The sequence below is a fragment of the Salarias fasciatus genome, chromosome 6 (assembly GCF_902148845.1).
Source record: "Salarias fasciatus chromosome 6, fSalaFa1.1, whole genome shotgun sequence".
In the NCBI taxonomy this organism is placed as follows: domain Eukaryota; kingdom Metazoa; phylum Chordata; class Actinopteri; order Blenniiformes; family Blenniidae; genus Salarias; species Salarias fasciatus.
The window spans coordinates 173004-191704 of record NC_043750.1 but is presented as its reverse complement, the minus strand read 5'-3'; the positions used below and the strand labels follow the sequence as shown (position 1 = coordinate 191704).

General features: G+C 48.0%; 1 protein-coding gene across 1 annotated transcript in view; it reads left to right on the top strand.

The window, feature by feature from the left end:
- Positions 1 to 17817: 17817 nt before the first annotated feature.
- LOC115390204 (apoptosis-stimulating of p53 protein 2-like) overlaps positions 17818 to 18701 on the top strand; it is a 31999-nt gene continuing 31115 nt past the window's right edge. Inside the window, exon 1 of the mRNA XM_030093974.1 lies at positions 17818 to 17976. Coding sequence (XP_029949834.1) covers positions 17968 to 17976 — 9 coding nt within the window. The 5' untranslated portion in view covers positions 17818 to 17967. The remainder of the gene's footprint in view (positions 17977 to 18701) is intronic.

The following is an 18701-nucleotide window of genomic DNA, read 5'->3' as shown; positions in this document are numbered from 1 at the left end:
GAACACATCACGAATTCTGTGTTTATCCATCTTACATCAGATGAATTCTCCTGTTTTGATGGTTGGTAGCAAAAACTTTAATAAACCTGTCCATGTCAAGTGACTTTGCTCTTCTCCACTTGATGCTGAGGAAACCCAGGTTCCAATCTGTCATCAGTCATTGTTGGGCACAAATGGGTCTTGATGAGTTTCAGAGCAGAGAAGCTTGCTGACAAGCTGCACTGCTTCCTGGGAGGACTCTGGCTCTCCTGCACAGATGGAAAAGCTCCTGAAAAACATTTTGTGTCACAGATTTTTGATTGATTTTGTATTGAGATTTTCTCTGTTTACCTCTGGAGATTTCTATGTATTCACATATAAATATCATACACAACTGGATTTTTTTTTTAAAGTAAATTAACTCAAGTATGAGAGAGTACACAACAACTTGAAGTAACATGTTCATGAATGACCTCTGAACCTGACATACATCTTAGTTGGAGGAGTTCCAGACAAGGCTGGTTCAGTCAGGCTGCTTTCACACCTACGAGTTCCTAGAGTGGTTCGGTTCGGACATAAATTATTCATAAACCTCGCAGCTGCAAAAGCCTTCTCCACAACAGAGCGGACAGGACCGAGGCCGGTCAACGTTCACACCAGCAGCGGACCGCACCGAGACCGCCTCCTCCAGGAGGTCTCGGTGCGGTTCTTTGTCCCGGACCAAAACTAACTGGTCCGCTTTCACACCAGCTCAAACGAACCGACCCTGCAGGAGTTCTGGACTCTAGTCCGCTTCCAGTGGACCACATGCTGTAGGTGTGAAAGCAGCCTCAGTCTCCTCCTCCAGGTGTGGCTGGTCAACTGTGGGAATACAAGGATGCTTTAAAATGACAGATAGACAGGCAGATGCACACACACGCGCACGCACGCACACACACACACACACACACACACACACACACACACACACACACACACAAATCTTATTCATGTTCTAGAAACTGCGGTCAAGCCCGCCCTCATTTCAGAAAGCACAGTCAACCTAGCACTCAATTGACTCTGTGGTGCGCGCATACTCTGTGCATTACGGGAACAGCCTTTTCACAGTGACTTCACAATAAAAGTTGGGTGAAGTTGAATGAGATCTTCCTTTTGATTTGGTTAACCAAGTTAGTTTTCTTAAGTTTTCGCGACCTGGAGTGACAGGCACAGTGAAACAGATATTCTCCTGCTACAATACAAACTATCAAAATAAACACGAACGCACACCACACACGAACAGACGCCAAAAAAAACAACCCTGTTGGCAACAACCCAGTCCACTTCTGACTGATAGTAGGCCCCCCAGGGTGCAATTCACCAAGTGTCATCCAGATCTGATGTATATTTTCAAAATAAGAGCCCTCTGAAAACTGACATTTTTGACTCATCCAACGAAATTCAAAGTTGCATTGCTCCAAAACACCCTGTTGCCGAGCAACCATTCCACTTCTGACTGATAGTAGGCCCCCCAGGGTCCCAGTCACCAGGTGTCTTCCAGATCTGATGTGTAGTTTCAAAATAAGAGCCCTCTGAAATAGCGCATTTTTGACTCATCCAACCAAATTCAAAGTGAGATTGCTCCAAAATGCACTGTTGCCAAGCAACCATTCTGACTGATAGTCGGCCCCGGGGGCTGCTGCGTGTGATTTTGCCTGCCGCCGCAAGGCATGATGGGACGTGGGACTGGGTTTTGGGCCATTTCTTGCCGGTTTGCGTGTTCTGTGTGGTTTATTTGTGTTTCATTTATTATGCATGTGTTTTGTTCATTGTTGTTCTGTGCTGTTGCCGTGTTTTCCTTCATTTTGTGTTCCTTTTTGTGTGCACCGTGGCTCAGGGGGACCTTTGGGGGAGGGATGTGGACTACGCGCTGCTGGGGAGGGCATGTTGCTTGTGAACCTAAAGATCAAACTCAGTCTCCTTCGCTGTCTCCGCCGCTCGAAATCGCCACATTGGTGTCAGAAGTTGGATGGAGCCACGGCAAGCTTCAGATAGAAGACGCCCGGAGAACGCAGGAAGGATCGCCGCACAGTGGGGGACTCCGAGCCGGCCCGACGGGTCCAACGATCGGCCGAAGCACCGTCCAGAAGCGGCGAGGATGGCTGAGGACGGTGGCGATCGCGTGGATGCGGGAGCTCGCCCACCCACCGCTCCAGCGAGAGCCGCCGTCAAGCTGCCGAAGTATGATGGCGCCGGCTCACTGGAGCTCTTCATCAAGCAGACACGAGTCGCCGCAACGCACAACAGCTGGAGTGACCAAGACACCGCCGCGCATCTAGCCCTGGCCTTGGAAGGCAAGGCCCAGCAAGTTCTCTTCAACTTCATGCCCGGAGAAGAGCGGATCCTGGCCGCATTAATCACCGCACTCGAGCAGCGCTTCGGGCGGCGCACCATAGAGGCCGCTGAAAGGGAAAAGCTGAAGAGGCCCTTTCAGCGGCCTCTATGCTTTTTGCAGATGATGTTGTCCTGTTGGCTTCATCGAACCCGGACCTACAGCATGCACTGGGGCGGTTTGCAGCCGAGTGTGAAGCGGCAGGGATGAGGATCAGCACCTCCAAATCCGAGGCCATGGTCCTCGACCGGAGGAAGGTGGCTTGCCCCCTCCAGGTCGGTGGAGAGACTCTGGTCCAAGTGGAGGAGTTCAAGTATCTTGGGGTCTTGTTCACAGTGGGGGACGGATGGAGCGTGAGATTGACAGGCGGATCGGTGCAGCGGCTGCAGTGATGCAGTCGTTGTATCGGTCCGTCGTGGTGAAGAAGGAGCTGAGCCGAAAGGCGAAGCTCTCGATTTACCGGTCAATCTACGTTCCCACCCTCACCTATGGTCATGAGCTTTGGGTCATGACCGAAAGTACAAGATCCCGGATACAAGCGGCCGAAATGAGCTTCCTCCGTAGGGTGGCTGGACTCCCTGAGAGACAGGGGGAGGAGCTACGTCACCAGGGAGGAGCTCGGAGTAGAGCCGCTACTCCTCCACATCGAGAGGAACCAGCTGAGGTGGCTCGGACATCTGTTTAGGATGCCTCCTGGACGCCTTCCTCGGGAGGTGTTCCGGGCATGTCCCACTGGGAGGAGACCCCGGGGAAGACCTAGGACACGCTGGAGAGACTATGTCTCTCGGCTGGACTGGGAACGCCTTGGGATCCTCCCAGAGGAGCTGGAGGAAGTGTCTGGGGACAGGGAAGTCTGGGCATCCCTGCTGAGACTGCTGCCCCCGCGACCCGGCCCCGGATAAGCGGTAGAAAATGGATGGATGGATGGATGGATGGATGGACAAATAAACCACACAGAACACGCAAACTGGCAAGAAATGGCCCAAAACCCAGTCCCACGTCCCATCATGCCTTGCGGCGGCAGGCAAAATCACACGCAGCAGCCCCCGGGGCCTACTATCAGTCAGAATGGTTGCTTGGCAACAGTGCATTTTGGAGCAATCTCACTTTGAATTTGGTTGGATGAGTCAAAAATGCGCTTTTTCAGAGGGCTCTTATTTTGAAAGTACACATCAGATCTGGATGACACCTGGTGACTGGGACCCTGGGGGGGCCTACTATCAGTCAGAAGTGGAATGGATTGTTGCCAACAGGGTTTTTTTTTTTTGGCGTCTGTTCGTGTGTGGTGTGCGTTCGTGTTTATTTTGATAGTTTGTATTGTAGCAGGAGAATATCTGTTTCACTGTGCCTGTCACTCCAGGTCGTGAAAACTTAAGAAAACTAACTCGGTTAACCAAATCAAAAGGAAGATCTCATTCAACTTCACCCAACTTTTATTGTGAAGTCACTGTGAAAAGGCTGTTCCCGTAATGCACAGAGTATGCGCGCACCACAGAGTCAATTGAGTGCTAGGTTGACTGTGCTTTCTGAAATGAGGGCGGGCTTGACCGCAGTTTCTAGATATTGAACACACATCAGCAAAATAACCCCGGTCTTCAGTCTAGAACCGTTTCATATTCAATTTATCCAATTCACAACAAAAAACCAAACTGACTGGGTTTGCAGGCTGCTGCTACACTAGCTAACTTAGTGCAGTATCTCGTCTTTTAGCCGCTGCTACTTATATAAAGTTTGCTCCTACAAATTCAGAGCAAATTACGACATAATCAAACATTAAATTACCATACCTGTCAATTGTCTGAATCCGTTTTTACCCCGTTACAATGAACATGGTCTGTCCGTGTCTCCGGAGCAGCAGGCGACACGCAGAAGCAGATGGTCGCCTCCTGACTCCACTGATCAGCATGGTCACTGGAAAAACCTCCACGGGTCAGAAATCAGCTCTCTGCAGCCTCAGTCCGACCGTATAAAACTGACTCTAGATCCGTCAGTCAGCCATCACCACTGATTGGCCGCGTTTCTCTTGTTTCTTGTGTTGACGAACTTGGCCAACGACCTATCAGATCTGGGGTGGCCACAGGGGTGGCCAATGAGATTTCAGGGGTGGCACGGGCCGCCCCAGGCCACCCCCTAAAATCGTCACTGCAGTTGGGGCGACCAGATCCCAATTTACCACATGTGGGACAGAAACTATATCTGAGTGGGACAATGTGGGACACCAAGATGTCGTGGTTGTCTTCAATAATTGATTTTTAAAAATTTACCAGTATTCTGCTCAAGTATATGATATTTCATTTTAATGCAACTTGCAGGTTCATGTAAGATCACAACGAAACCTTCGCTCAACTCAAACACCACAACATTGAAGAGTTTGTTCTGAACAGTAATGAACCACATGTTCAAGTACAAGATGTGTCAGAAGGCTCCATTCACCTCTAGGCTCAACAAATCAAATCCAACAATCTGAATAAAAACAATGCTGCAAGGAGCTCACCTCACTCATGCAGAATAGCAGACTAATTAGACCTCTACGCATTCTAAATGATGTATTAACCTGTTATTTACTGTGCAGCGCCACATTTTATGCCATGCTCTTTATGTTAATTGTCATTCATTTCAGAGGAACCCCTTGAAAATGAGATGGTGCATCTCAAGAGGCTACTCCTTTATAAATAAAATGTTAAATAAACAAACATTGTGGTGCTGAAGGCACAAAAAGATACAAAACACAAACACCACACTATTAGAGTCTTTGCTCTGACAGAACAATACTGAAGCTCATATTCAGGTAAGACGTCCTGCAGCTCACTGCCAGTGTTCTGCCCTGTATGGACGGAGTGTTGGACATCCTGTCAGACGCTCCTTAGTTCAGCTGCTGTCACTTTATCTGTGTTCAGCTGTTTGGGTTTCAGCAGGAACGTCTTTATGGAACAGGAACTGCTCTTTTGAGCCACGTTTTTTGTGAGTCTGGGACTGTTGGTGTCTCACTTCATGTGAAACTGAAACCTTGCTCTGACGAACATCACAGAAAACTGTGGTGCAGTCACCCTGCACTGGTCTGACCAGGAGGAGTAAATGGTGTCCCACTCGTTGCTGTATTTTCTTTTCTTTTCTTTTCTTTTTTTTTTTACGAGTCGTGTCTTTATCCTTTTCCTCCATGTCTGCTGCTGCAGCCGAAGCGACGCTGTTGTTTGTGGCGGGGCGGGGTCAGGCCCACGTCTGGCCTGATTGACAGACCATCCCAGAGCCCGTCCCGCTCTCCTGTCTCCCGACCACACACACACAGCTGTTTGATCAGCGCCAGATGAAATCCAGCCTCGGTGAGACTGCATTTCAAAAAAATCAAGTGCCGCTGTCAATGCGGGACATTATCTCAATTTGCGGGACGCGTGAAGAGTATTTAAAATGCGGGACATCTGGTCACCCTGGGTCCAGTCAGCAGCTGGTTCCTCCGGGACCGGTGGGATGAGATGAACCGTCCATTCAGAAGCCCGGGCTCCACAGGGTGGAAACACCCACATGTCCCTGTGCTCCCTGTCAGAACCAGGCCACTCTTCACCTCGCCAGCGCGTCTCTTCTGCTTTACTTTGAGGGCCACAGCACCTGTTTCCCAACCTCTGCGTTACGATCTGGGATGGCAGGCGCTGAGGCGCAGTGTGAATGGAAGTTAGAAAAACTGAAACAAGTCCAAACCAAACAAGTGTTTCTCAAAATGAGCAAACGATTATTTAGCCACAAAACAAACAAACCCACCAACAAACATCAGTCTCTTAAATTTCCAAAAAACGTCTTCTGCAGAGAGAAAAGAAGTTGTATTTCATCCCTACTGATGAAATAGAGGCGGTGCTGAAAGCACGGGAATGCTGCCTTCGACATGCGCGGTTCGAGTATGTATACCAACAACGCCACTCGTGACCCCTAGGTGACCCAGGAACACCCATAAGTTCCGGTATCCAACCCAGGTTCAGCTCCTTTTTTCTTCTTGCGTTGGGTTTCGAGGTTGAAGATACGGGACGTGCCTGTTCGGTATCATACAGCCGGGTTGCCGGGAGCCTTGTGGCCGTGTTGGTCGGAGCTGTGGATGCCCTCCAGAGGCTGCGACTGCAGCTGACCGTCTCGTCTCCACCGCGGTGTGCCGGCGCTCGCTGCACTGCGGTCAGCAGGAGGAGCCAGAGGGCCGCCTAGTGGCCATTCTCTCTGCTGGTCGTGGCCGCTGCACCAGCCTGACTCTCCTGTGGGAGACGCTGGAACGCCGTGCACCCAGACCACATCAACCCCCGAGGAGGACGTCATGTCCTCAGGGGCCTCTGCCTCGCATTTTTATGAGTCGGACGGTGAGCGGGGCTCTGTGGCGTCGGAGCGGCACTTTCCTGCAGTTACTGGGGCAGCTGAATTCTCTGACGGCCGTGGTCCCTCCAGGCCTGCTGTCATAGCGCCCCCTGCAGAGGTGGTTGAACGGTTTCACCTGGTCGCCAGGTGGCAGCGCCACCAGAGGCTCAGGGTGTTGCAGCTGTGCCTTTCTGCCCTGGCCCCCTTGAGGGACAGGGCCTGGCTATTGTCGAGGACGGAGCTTTCCTCCCTCCGGCGCCGGGCGGGGCTCCCCTCCGATCGCTCCTCGTACCCTACAGATTCTTTCTTGGATCCCAAATCGAGTGCAGAAATAAAGAGTCCCAATGCAGATTTCCAACGCTGATTACAATTTATTTGTGCGAAGCCTCTGGACAGAATTCTGGTTCTCTGTGTCCCTGGTCTGTCCTCCAGCAGCCTCACTGACAGAGTCAGAGCAAAAGGCCATGTCTGATCTACTGTGTGTGTATTGATGAAGTCGTCGCTCACAGGCGGGGTGATATCTCACTCTTCTGGATCTGGTCTGGGCTGGTTTGGCCTCTGCCTCTCTCACACTGATGTGGATCCGGTGTTCCTCCTGTTGTCCAGCACAGCCGCTCCACCTGATCAGGAGTCGTCTTTCTGCACAGAGATACTCAAACATTCCTTGCATGAACATTAGCGTATGTCTGATTAGGCGAGCAAGATTATAAGTCACAAGCTGCATTTCTCCATGATATTAAATCGGTCAGAAGACAGTAGAACAGTCATAGAAGTTGTAAATTTCCACAATTCCCCCTCTTGACCTAAGCTGGTCTTAGGTCAATAAAGCCAATATTAAATAGAACAGGAAATAGTAAGATAGAACATAGCAAACTTTGTAATAGGAAACAGTAAAATTTCACACTATCCCGTTGGGCACGGTCCCGACCCGCCAGGAGACCGTCACCATGGACACGAGTCTCATGAGGCGGGGCGCTGTCTGGCACCACCGAACAGTGTGGGAATGGTGGTCTGTCCGGGACGGCGCGGATCACATCAACGTGCTGGAGCTGCGGGCGGTGCACCTGCCCTCAGACACTTCCTGCCGTATCTGAGGAGGCAGCAGGGGGTCGTGCAGTCAGACAACACCTCGGCCTTTTTCTACATCACCCCCCAGGGCGGCACCAGGTCTGCCCGGCTGCGACAGCTTTCCCAGCTGCTACTCCAATGGACTGCCCCCCGTCTGGCCAGCCTCGGGGCGGTGTGCCTACCGGGGGCTCTCAATCAGCTGGCAGACTCCCTCTCCTGCCGGGGTTCCCCGTCCGGGGAATGGCGCCTCCACCCGGACGTGGTACAGGCAATCTGGGAGCGTTTCGGCAGGGCTGAGGTCGACCACTTTAGGGTGCGTTCACACCGGACGCGTCGCGGGCGTCGTGAGCGGCGCCTTTCTATGCAAAGTCTATGGTGGACGAGCGTCGTGGAGCGGCGTGCGGCGGGGCGGCGCGTCAGGAGCGTCGACTTTTCAAGTGTTTCGAGCGTCTGACGCCCACGACGTGCGCCCCCAGCGTCAGGAGCGTCGTGAGAGTCACTTTTTGGGAGTTGGGAAAACTGAACTTTCGATGCACTGCCGCTGGGCGTCAACCAATCAGAGACGATCCCTCCGGTGGTTACGTCACTACAAGTGATCCGAGCACTGATGCGGGCCAGCCAGTGTTGCTAACTTGATGACTTTCTCGCTAAATCTGGCGACTTTCCAAAGCCTCTTCGAGACTTTTTTTGTCAAAAGTAGGGCTGTCAAATGATTAAAATTTTTAATCAGATTAATCACAGCTTACAAATGAATTAATCATGATTAATCACAAATAATTGCAAATTCCAACTATGTCTGAAATATACCCTTTTTCCTGTATTGCATTAACAAACGACAGGACATGATTATATATATTTAACACGTGATGTGTTTTATATTTAAGGCTCCAAATAAAATAAATATTCAAAAAACTAAAACATGCACACCGTAACATAATGTGTGTGTGTGTGTGTGTGTGTGTGCAGCGCTCCCTCTGCAGTCCCTCTAAAGTTGGCTTTTGGCAGGAGTTACATTTTCAGGTCTGTAACAAATGTAGTACCACAAGAAAAGTAAAAAAGAGATACCACACTTTATTCTTACACAATTAAACAGGACATTCTTAGCCAGTGTTCCTCTTTGTGTGGAAAACAGAAAACTGCTTCAACATTTTTTTTAATCAATCAAGTAGAATCCATGAGGCCAGCGGCTTATCTCCCTCCATACTGCTTTCTTCTTCTGTTTTGATAAATGAGTTGACGCCAGGCCTCCTCTGCCTCCTGCCTGCTGCCCGTCCAGCTTCACATGTCGGCGTGGGTGTGCGCTGCGCGTTGGTCCGCGTGACGTAAAAATCGTCATGAATTCCTGTCCGCTCGGGTCCGTGGACCGATCCGTGGACGTCCGCGCAGCAGCCAGATTTTGAGACCACGTTGCGCGCAGGTCGCGGCAGTCTGGGAGAAGGCTGAGGTGAGGCTTCTTCTTCTTCGGCAGCTTGCATTCCATGCGGGTGCACTACCGCCTCCCGCTGGTAGAGGTGAGGCTTGTCATGATGCGCACGCATTAAACTGCGTTAAAATTTTTAATGACATTAATTACATAAATTAATTAACGCAAATAACGCGTTATTTTTGACAGCCCTAGTCAAAAGCACCTAGCGACAAATCTAGCGACCTTCTCTGGTGCTCTGGAGACGTGACAGGACGTCTCGTTGCTGCCCTCAATGAGCAGCGGGTGCTGCCGTGAGCCCCTCCCCGTCCCAAAGCACTCACAGCGGTCAGTCTCAGCAGCGCCCCCTGCTGCAGGCAGAGCAGAGAGGAGCAGACCAGCCAATACCGACTTTTCTTACTGGGGAGTTGGCAACACTGGGGCCAGCAGGTCGTCAAGCTGGGCAGTAGCCGTGGAAGCGACCCTCATCCTCACGCAGCTCCTGGAGAAAATGGTGAAACTCCCCAAATTCAGAACTCCTCTGAATAATGGGATGAACCCAGAGACGACGCCCATGTGCCCCACGACGACGCTGTCTAGCTTTATTTCACAAATAAAGCCGAGCCGCTCTCCTGATGCGATCCGCCATAGCTGGAAACAGAAATCAGCCTCCTGCACGTCAAGAGCGTCACGAGCTTTGTGACCAAGCGTCGTGATTGAAGCGTCACAAGCGTCAGCTTCGAGGCGTCACAAGCGTCGACGACGCCCACGACGCGTCCGGTGTGAACGCACCATTAGTTCTCCCTGGGAGAACCCTCCAGCACCCTGGGCCAGGACGCAATGGCGCATTCTTGGCTGCGGGTCTTTCTCTACGCATTTCCACCAATCCCCCTGCTTTGGCCAACGCTCCTCAGGGTGCTTCGGGAGGGGCACATGCTGCTGCTGCTTGCCCCCTACTGGCCGGCATGGTGCTGGGCCCTGCAGAGGCATCTCAGTGAGGTGGGTTCTGGGATTCCTCGCGTCATTCCAGTGCCTTAAGCACCGCCTCTGGCGGTCAGTAGGAAATTGAACGACAGTTATGAATGTAACTATGATTCTATGAGTCCCGGATGCCGCCAGAGCACTCTGTCACTCAGAATCCTCGTGGTCACATGAGAAGATTCCATAGGAGTCAGGCCTGGGTCGGATACTGGAACTTGTGGTTCTGGGTCACCCGGGGGTCAGAAGTGACGTTCCAGCTGGCATTCAACCCAACTTAAATGTTGAAATTTAGTTGAAATAAAATCAGTTGATGAAATACGTTAATTCAACGTCAAAACAACGTTGACACTAAATGGTTGAAGTTGTGCTGTAAACTCACTGTGGATTCAACATTGAAATATCAACATCTTTAAATGTATATCTAATCGTCAGTATTTTTGAAATCATGACTTCTAAAAATTTTGCTGAAATATGTCAGTTGAAAAACAATGTTATTTCAACATCCAGACAACGTTGATAAATTTACCATTGGAAAAGTGTTTCTGTGAATGTTAGCCCCGCCTCGCATTTCTTTTTCTTTGAGTCTGTTTGTTTTCATTGTCTCGTAAAGATAGAATTATGTCTAATAAAAGAGCCGCCCAAGCGATTAAATTTAGTACGTAATTTCATCAAATTGTGAACTTTAGAGAAACAAAACAAACATTTTTAAAACAACCACTTTGTTTCGTGTGTATATTGCAGGATAAGTACTTTTCTGCAAAATAGTGGTCACCCTCCCGTTTACAGATTGGTGATAAAGTTAACTAATAGCTCAACAGGTAAGGCTGATGCTCGCTGAATAGTGAGTCGTAGATACAAATTCTGTGTTTCACCTTTCTGTATGAAATGTCGGAAAGACTATGTCTGAACCTCAGACTGCAAGCCTAGTGGTCGATTTAATTTATAATTTTCTGCTTTTGCTGCTATACTGCTCAATTTAACTAAAACCAACATTGATTCATGGTTGAAGACATGATGCTGAAATAACGTTGGGTCAATGTCAATGTCAAATTTATTTGTATAGCACATTTTCAACTTGAAAGCCCAAAGTGCTTCACAATAAAAAAAATAAAGCAATATAAATACAACAATAAAATAATATAAAATGACATTAAAAGGGAAAAAAAATCCATTAAAAATTAAAAGACAGTGACTACAGTGAATGCTCAGCTCAACCCGTCGAACGCCAGAGAGAAAAGATGAGTCTTTAATGAAGTTTTAAAGTGCTGAAGTGTCTGTGCAGCTCTGACATGCAGAGGGAGGCTGTTCCAGAGCCGGGGCTCCGTCCCCTCTGCTCTTCAGTTTGGACCTGGGAACATCCAATAATAGCTGGGAGGACGACCTCAAGGTTCTGGGTGGAGTGTGAGCAGACAGCAGCTCACACAGATAATCAGGAGCCAGGCCATTCAGGCATTTAAACACAATGAGGAGAACTTTAAACTGGACCCTGTAAGAAAGTGGGAGCCAGTGCAGTGAGGCCAGGACTGGAGTGATGTGCTGCCGACGCTTGGTTCCAGTCAGCAGATGAGCTGCAGCGTTTTGGACCAGCTGCAGTCTTCCCATAGACGCCTGGGCTAAACCAAAATAGAGAGAGTTCCAGTAGTCCAGGCGAGCTGGAATGAACGTATGCGTGACTCTCTCAAAGTCTCTGGCCGGCAAGTAAGATTTTAACTTTGAAAGCAGTCGCAGCTGGAAAAAGCTGTTTTGATGATTTCAACATTGATCAGATTTGCAAAATCAAAACAAAATTCAACAGTTATTCAACATTGATACCTGACGTTGATTCAACGCTTGTTGGTAAACATAATCAAACTGCGCATGCGCTAAGGGAACATTCCAGTGCTTTAAAGGGATACGTCAACATTTTGTCAAATTGGCCCATTTAGCGCAGTTCAGTCATTTGGAACAGCATACTTACTTTTTTGTGAGGGCGAGCTGTTGTTTATTCAGAGGTGAGTCGGGAAGGTTTTTGGGACGGACACCAGTGGCGTCACTAGGCCCCCCTAAAACTGAGCAAAAACTGGCAGGTGACCATCTAAATGTGCAGCTGATGCTTCCTGGGCTGAAGGAGGTCCTGAGACACCTGATGGCCCCGGGGCTTCCTGGTCAGGATGTTCAGACGATCTCTCAGGCTCGATGTCTGGAGCTACAAAATATTTTAGAATAGCTCCTGCAAAGACAAAGCTCATTAGGTTATCAAGCAAAAAATAGATCCTGAGTACATATTCTAATTTATTATTACAGTGTTGATGCAGCGATGCAGAAAATTAAAATGAATCTGTTTTTAAATGAAACATTGTGATGTACAGTGTCCCTTTAAAGTTTGTATCCAGTTACAGAGTTGCCACTTATGAGAGTTTTCTGCATTAGTTTACCAATTGTACTAAAGTAATAAAACTAAGACAGATGAACCACTGCCACAAGTCTAAAATAAGAATAATACAACATGCCTAATATTTATAAATCACTTAAAGGTGGAATACAACATTTTCTCGAAAAGACGAAGCCCCACGTCTGTTACTCACTTTTTGAACAACGCGCATGCGCCAGACCATCCGCCCGGCTCTCCTGCTTCTCCCAGGAAACGCGGAAGTGTACGAGCGCGACCTCCTCTTCTCCGGCGTGCACGGCTCTGTACAGTTTCTGCGATCCGCCTCGCTCATAAATAAAGCTTTTTTTTCCCGAAACAGCTACAGTTTCATTATGTCAGACTCGCCATCGGTAAGTACGAGCTCAGAAGCTCACCGGCTGCATAAACACTCTGAATGCACAAAAGGGAGAAGCTGATTGGGCGCAAGCACGGAGAACCGCCTTACGAAAGCAGCTCGTCAGAATGATTGACAAACAGACCCACCAATTATTTAGGTGATCCACCCGGAAATCAAAATGTTGTATTACACCTTTAAGACACATTCATTAAACACATTACTTGTTTTTGTTTTTATTGGTTTAATATTGTTTTATTTGTTTTATTGTATTTAAATGATGTAGTTATTTTTTTTCATATAGTTAAAATTTTTTTGGAACGCACTTTGGTCACTGTATGTGTTGTAAAGGGCTCTATTAAATAAATGTTGATTGCAGTGGCGGACCGTGCATTTCACCCTAAGGCCTTCAGAACAGATCTGCCTGAACCAATCCACCCCTCAATAGTAGGAGTGTAACGGTATTTGTATTCGTCCCGTACCGTCACGGTACGGGGGTCACGGTTCGGCACACACAATCACACAACGAATACACCACTGAGTAAAAAAAAAAAAAAAAAAAAAAATCCAACCTTAGATGGCGGTAATAAGCCTAAAAGCTGCCGGCAACCACCATTATCACAGAAGAAGAAGAAGTAGAACAAGCAGGTCCAAACATGAACAAACAAAGAAGAAAGTCCAAGCGGAATGAGAGCTGCAGCCGGAGCAGATTAAACGGGAGAGTATTTGTTCCGGGTATGTTCCCTCATACGGAGTGACGTGTGACGTGCCAGTAAACAGGAAGCAGCACAGTCAAAAAACCAGCAGAGAACGCCACGGTGGTGGAAAACACTTTTTTAATACAAAACCCCGACATAAAAAACATTGGAGAGGTGAGATGGAACCAAATCGCGCAACAGCGAGTTGTATAAAGAGCTCTATAGCAGAATACGAGCGATTGCCGGCTGGTGTTATGGATTAACTGGTTCCCGTGCTAACGAATGACAGCGGAGGTCTGTGTAAACACATGCTGATTACAGCAGTTGTTAAAGTAAGACTCACAAAAGACTTTAAACGTATACACTCACTGGAACTGTCGATAACCGACGTTCGCCAGAACGACTAGATGTTTCAGTCATTATTGGTCACAAGTTAACACGGGCACCAGTTAATTCGAAACATCGGCATGCGGAGCAGAGCTCACAACGAGACATGCTGCTCCGCACGGCGGTGCTGCGGTCAGGGGAGCAGCTGCTCCTTCAGCAGCGTATCATGGAGATTTTGGGACATTATTTGAGCAGATATCAGCAGATAAAAACTCTCTGCTTGGCGCTGAGGACTGCTGCTGCAGAGAGGAAGACCTGCAAGTTCCTCGTGAGACTTTGTGCGCATGGATGCTTTGTATGCTGTACATGAATACACTCGCGTTTAATACTATTGTTTACAATCGGATTGAAAAAACACCACGCAAACTGGGCCAATAATGTGTCGCATGGGAAAGCTTGGGAAAAATGTTCTGGTACATTTGTGAGCTTTTTTTACTTTTTCCCCACTGTACCGAAAAACGTACCGAACCGTGACCCTGACACCGAGGTACGTACCGTACCGTGGCTTTTGTGTACCGTTACACCCCTACTCAATAACTATTTTATGTCTATAAAAAATTTCTTATTAAACAGATATGCACATAAAGAGTTGTTGCACAGCAGATAGATACTTGTGCAGCCAGAATAAATGCCTTTGCTGAAGTGCACAATTCTACTACATCTGTGCACGTGCAATGAGCATCAACAACTTAATAAAACAGCAATATTATTTAGGAAAAGAGGAACATTTTACTCACCAAAATCCCGATTATTTGAAAACAAAATCCATCCTCCTTTCCTTCCTCAAAAAGAGTTCAACTGCTCTGTCATATAGATTATCCGTGTGTTTCAGTTCCATAAAGCCAGGACTGAAAGTCCAGCTGCCCTGTGGGATTTCTGGCCTAAGTTTTATTTCTCTTCAGGTTTTCTTCTTCTTCTTCTTTGGAATAATTGAGGTAGGCGACCAACAACTTAGGTGCATACCGCCCCCTACTGTATCTCTTGGTGAATGTAAATCAGAAGGCCTGGATCTGCTGTTGTTAGAAGCTAGAAGGCGCTGAGTCGCCAACTCGAAATCTGATTGGTTGAAGCAACTGTCTGATTGGTTGAAGCAGCTGTCTGACGCTTCACTTTACTTCACTGCGCCATCAGGAACGGATAGCGAAGGCCTCGGGCAGATTTCTTTGACCCGAGCAACAGATGATGCCTGAAATCTGATTGGTTAAATGATTTAATATGAAAAAAACATGTCTGGAAGCAGCGCAACCACGGGAAAACTATGAAAGGAACTGGAGCATACCGTTTGAAATCACTTTGTAAGTATTCATGGACAAAATATAATTTACATCAGTCTGTAATTCAGATACCTTTTAGGCCAGCAGAGAAGGCTTTGCAGGCCCTGACGGCCCACCACTGGTTGATTGATTGATCGATAAAAAAAATACCCTTTAAAATAGTTCTTTAAATTAAAAACAAAACCAAACAGTAGCACAGTTCTAATTCAAGCCCAATACAATACACACTAAGCTTAGTAAATTAATTCTAACTAATCATAAAATAAAGTGTAAAATATGTGAGAGAACTTCCACTGAACACTGACAGAGCAGACTGCTACAACCACATGCCTTCCTGCTTATAATCTGAATAAACGGCTCTACGGTCCGGAGTCAGCCACTCATTCCCGGCAAGACAGGCCAACGTTCATGAGACAAACCTTAAAGCTGAGTTTGTGACGAACAGATAATATCCAGCAACAGGCTAACATTTATCCGACGCTAGCTAGCTGGCAAGTGGGACAAATAAACAAACTTGCAAAAAAAAACCAAACTTCATTTCCCCTCCACCTCTCCAGCCCTCATCACCAACAAATGACTTACCTTTATCCTTTGAATGTTTTTCTTAGTCTTCTTTTTCTTCCGTTTTTCCACGCCGCTGAGATCATTTCTTTTTGATGCCATTATGGTTTGTTTTGTTAATCCTCTCGCTAATGACGGGGAGCTGTCAAATCTTTCCCATCGTACCTGTCGGCGGCCGCTACCTGACATCACTTGCTGTGTGACAGTGCGGTCCAATGACATATAGAATTACTATTCGTTTTTATTTTTATTAGTTTTTATTATTTATTAGGTTTTATTAATTCTATACATCACTGGCGAATTCTTTTATATACACTTACTTTTGTTTTAGGGAAACTATGCAGCTCTTAAAAAAAAAGAATTAAGTTTGTAACAAGTCGCCCTTCGCGGCACTCGGCGACCCTGAAGCAGCTCTCAGGGTCAAAAAGGTTGACGACTCCTGGTTATATTGTATGAAAAATCTAAAGGTTGCTTAAAACTTTTACATACTAATGTATCTCTGTTACATCTGTCCAAAAAAAGTGGAAAAACAACTTCTCAGTTTTTGTTTGCTGTTTGTGAGTGTTTATGCTCGCCCACCACATTCGCTCACATCCTGTGCATCTCCTGGGGCCTCAGCCCCCCTGGTACTTAAAACCTAGTGATGCCTCTGACCGACACAATGGAAGTGGACGGTATTTTTGTTCCCCCTTGTCAAACTCATCAAATACAAAATCCAACAACCCCAAAACACTTTGGTGGACACGTTATAATCCACACATTCACTACGCTGTGGAACACCAACAAATAATATTGTAGCGTTACGACACTGAAGCAAATACTGGGAACTACTTTTTCTTTTGAAACCTTCCCGGACTCACCTCTGAATAAAGAACAACTCGCCCTCACAAAAAAGTAAGTATGCTGTTTGACAATACTAAGGAATTGCGCTAAATGGGCCAATTTGCCAAAATGCTGAAGTATCCCTTTAAACACCGCCTCTGGGGCGCACCCGGGATTCATAGAACCGTAGTTACATTCGTACCTTTCGTTTCACAGAGCTAAAACAAGCTTTCAAATGCAAGCTTGTGGGGTTCTCTTTTGAGAACAAATAGGACGAGGCCCATTTCCATCAACACTGACAATCAACAGGCAGTGGCGGGGCGAGGGTCCTTGGGGGCTCCAAGCAAAAAAATTCATCGGGCCCCCATTCCATCCGTGCACACCGAAAAAAATAGTTTTTTTGCACACAATTTGCACCTAGCGGGGGCCCCCTAAAAGCCGGGGCCCCAGGAAAATGCCTGGTTTGCCTGTTTGCACGCCCTGCCTCTGTCAACAGGAGAGCTGGGTGTTCTGGTGCAATTAAAACAAAGGAAGATGAAGGAAAAACAAATAACCATTAAAAACCCCAACAACAAATAAACAACAACAACAACAAGAAATAAAAAACAAACAACAACAACAACAACAGCAAAGACCCCCCCCCCCCGCCCCCCCCCCCCCCCCCACCGTCCGTATAAAGCTTCTGCTGCTGGATCTGACTGGGGGAGAAGGTGCTTTTCCTGCTGAAGGCTGAGCTGTGGCGGGCAGTTCCTCCTCAGGCCAGCAGGGGGAGTAGCAGCGCTCTCAGCGTCAAACCGGTTCTTGTCTTTAATGCTTATTCAAATATTGACTGTATGTGGGGTGGGGGTGGTGGGGTGGGTGGATGGCAGGGGCGGGAGGGTGGAGAGGGTCCTGGGGGTGGGGAGGGGTTCTGCTGTGGCGCTCAGACTCAGCTGATCGTGACGCTGAGCTGGATTATCCTCAACAGGAAGCTGCTGCAGCCTCGTTCTCTGCCTCCTTCATCAGAAGAGTCCGAGCTGCCGGAGGGGAAGGGCGTCTGCTGCAGAGCACAGCCTCACCCCAACAGGTGGGACAGGGAGGACAGGTGTGGACAGGGAGGACGGCTGTGGACAGGGAGGACAGGTGTGGACAGGGAGGACAGGTGTGGACAGGGAGGACGGCTGTGGACAGGGAGGACAGGTGTGGACAGGGAGGACGGCTGTAGACAGGGAGGACAGGTGTGGACAGGGAGGACAGGTGTGGACAGGGAGGACGGCTGTGGACAGGTGAGGACAGGTGTGGACAGGTGTGGAGATCCTCCAGGGGATGTGACGCCTTCAGCCCAGCTGACAGTGAATCCAGAACCTCCAACATGATGCCGGTGAGTCCTCCTCTTCCTCCTCCTCTTCCTCCTCCTATTCCTCCTCCTATTCCTCCTCATCTTCCTCCTCATCTTCCTCCTCCTGTTCCCCCTCTTCTTCTTCTGAATGAACACACTCTATCATCTGTATTTCTATCTCTATCCATTGCTACATCTCTGTTATAAAGACATGGCTTCAGCCCTCTCAGGTTATCAGCATGATTCCTTCCAGCTGAAATCTCATCTCTTCCACAATCGAGGTAAACAAACAAATCTCTGGCCTGAAGTCAAACCTGTGGGTGGGGAGCGCTATTACATGAAATCCTCTTCATCCAGGTCTTCAGTACAAAGTTAAAGTGTTTCCTGATTTGGTGGTTTAGAAAGCAAATTAAACCTCTGTGTGTGTGTGTGTGTGTGTGTGTGTGTGTGTGTGTGTGTGTGTGTGTGTGTGTGTGTGTGTGTGTGTGTTTGTGTGTGTCAGAGCAGTGTTCAGAGGAAGTCCTTTCCCTCACTTCTCTCGGAACAAACCTTCAGTTTGTCTCTTTACGGAAGTTTAAAGTTCCCAGTGAGCTTCATCAGCTTCAGTTTAGTCAGTCTGCTTCAGGGCTGACGGAGGACCTGGAAACCCTGCAAACCCTGCAAACCCTGTGAAACCCTGCAAACCCTGCAAACCCTGTGAAACCCTGTGAAACCCTGCAAACCCTGTGAAACCCTGCAAACCCTGTGAAACCCTGCAAACCCTGTGA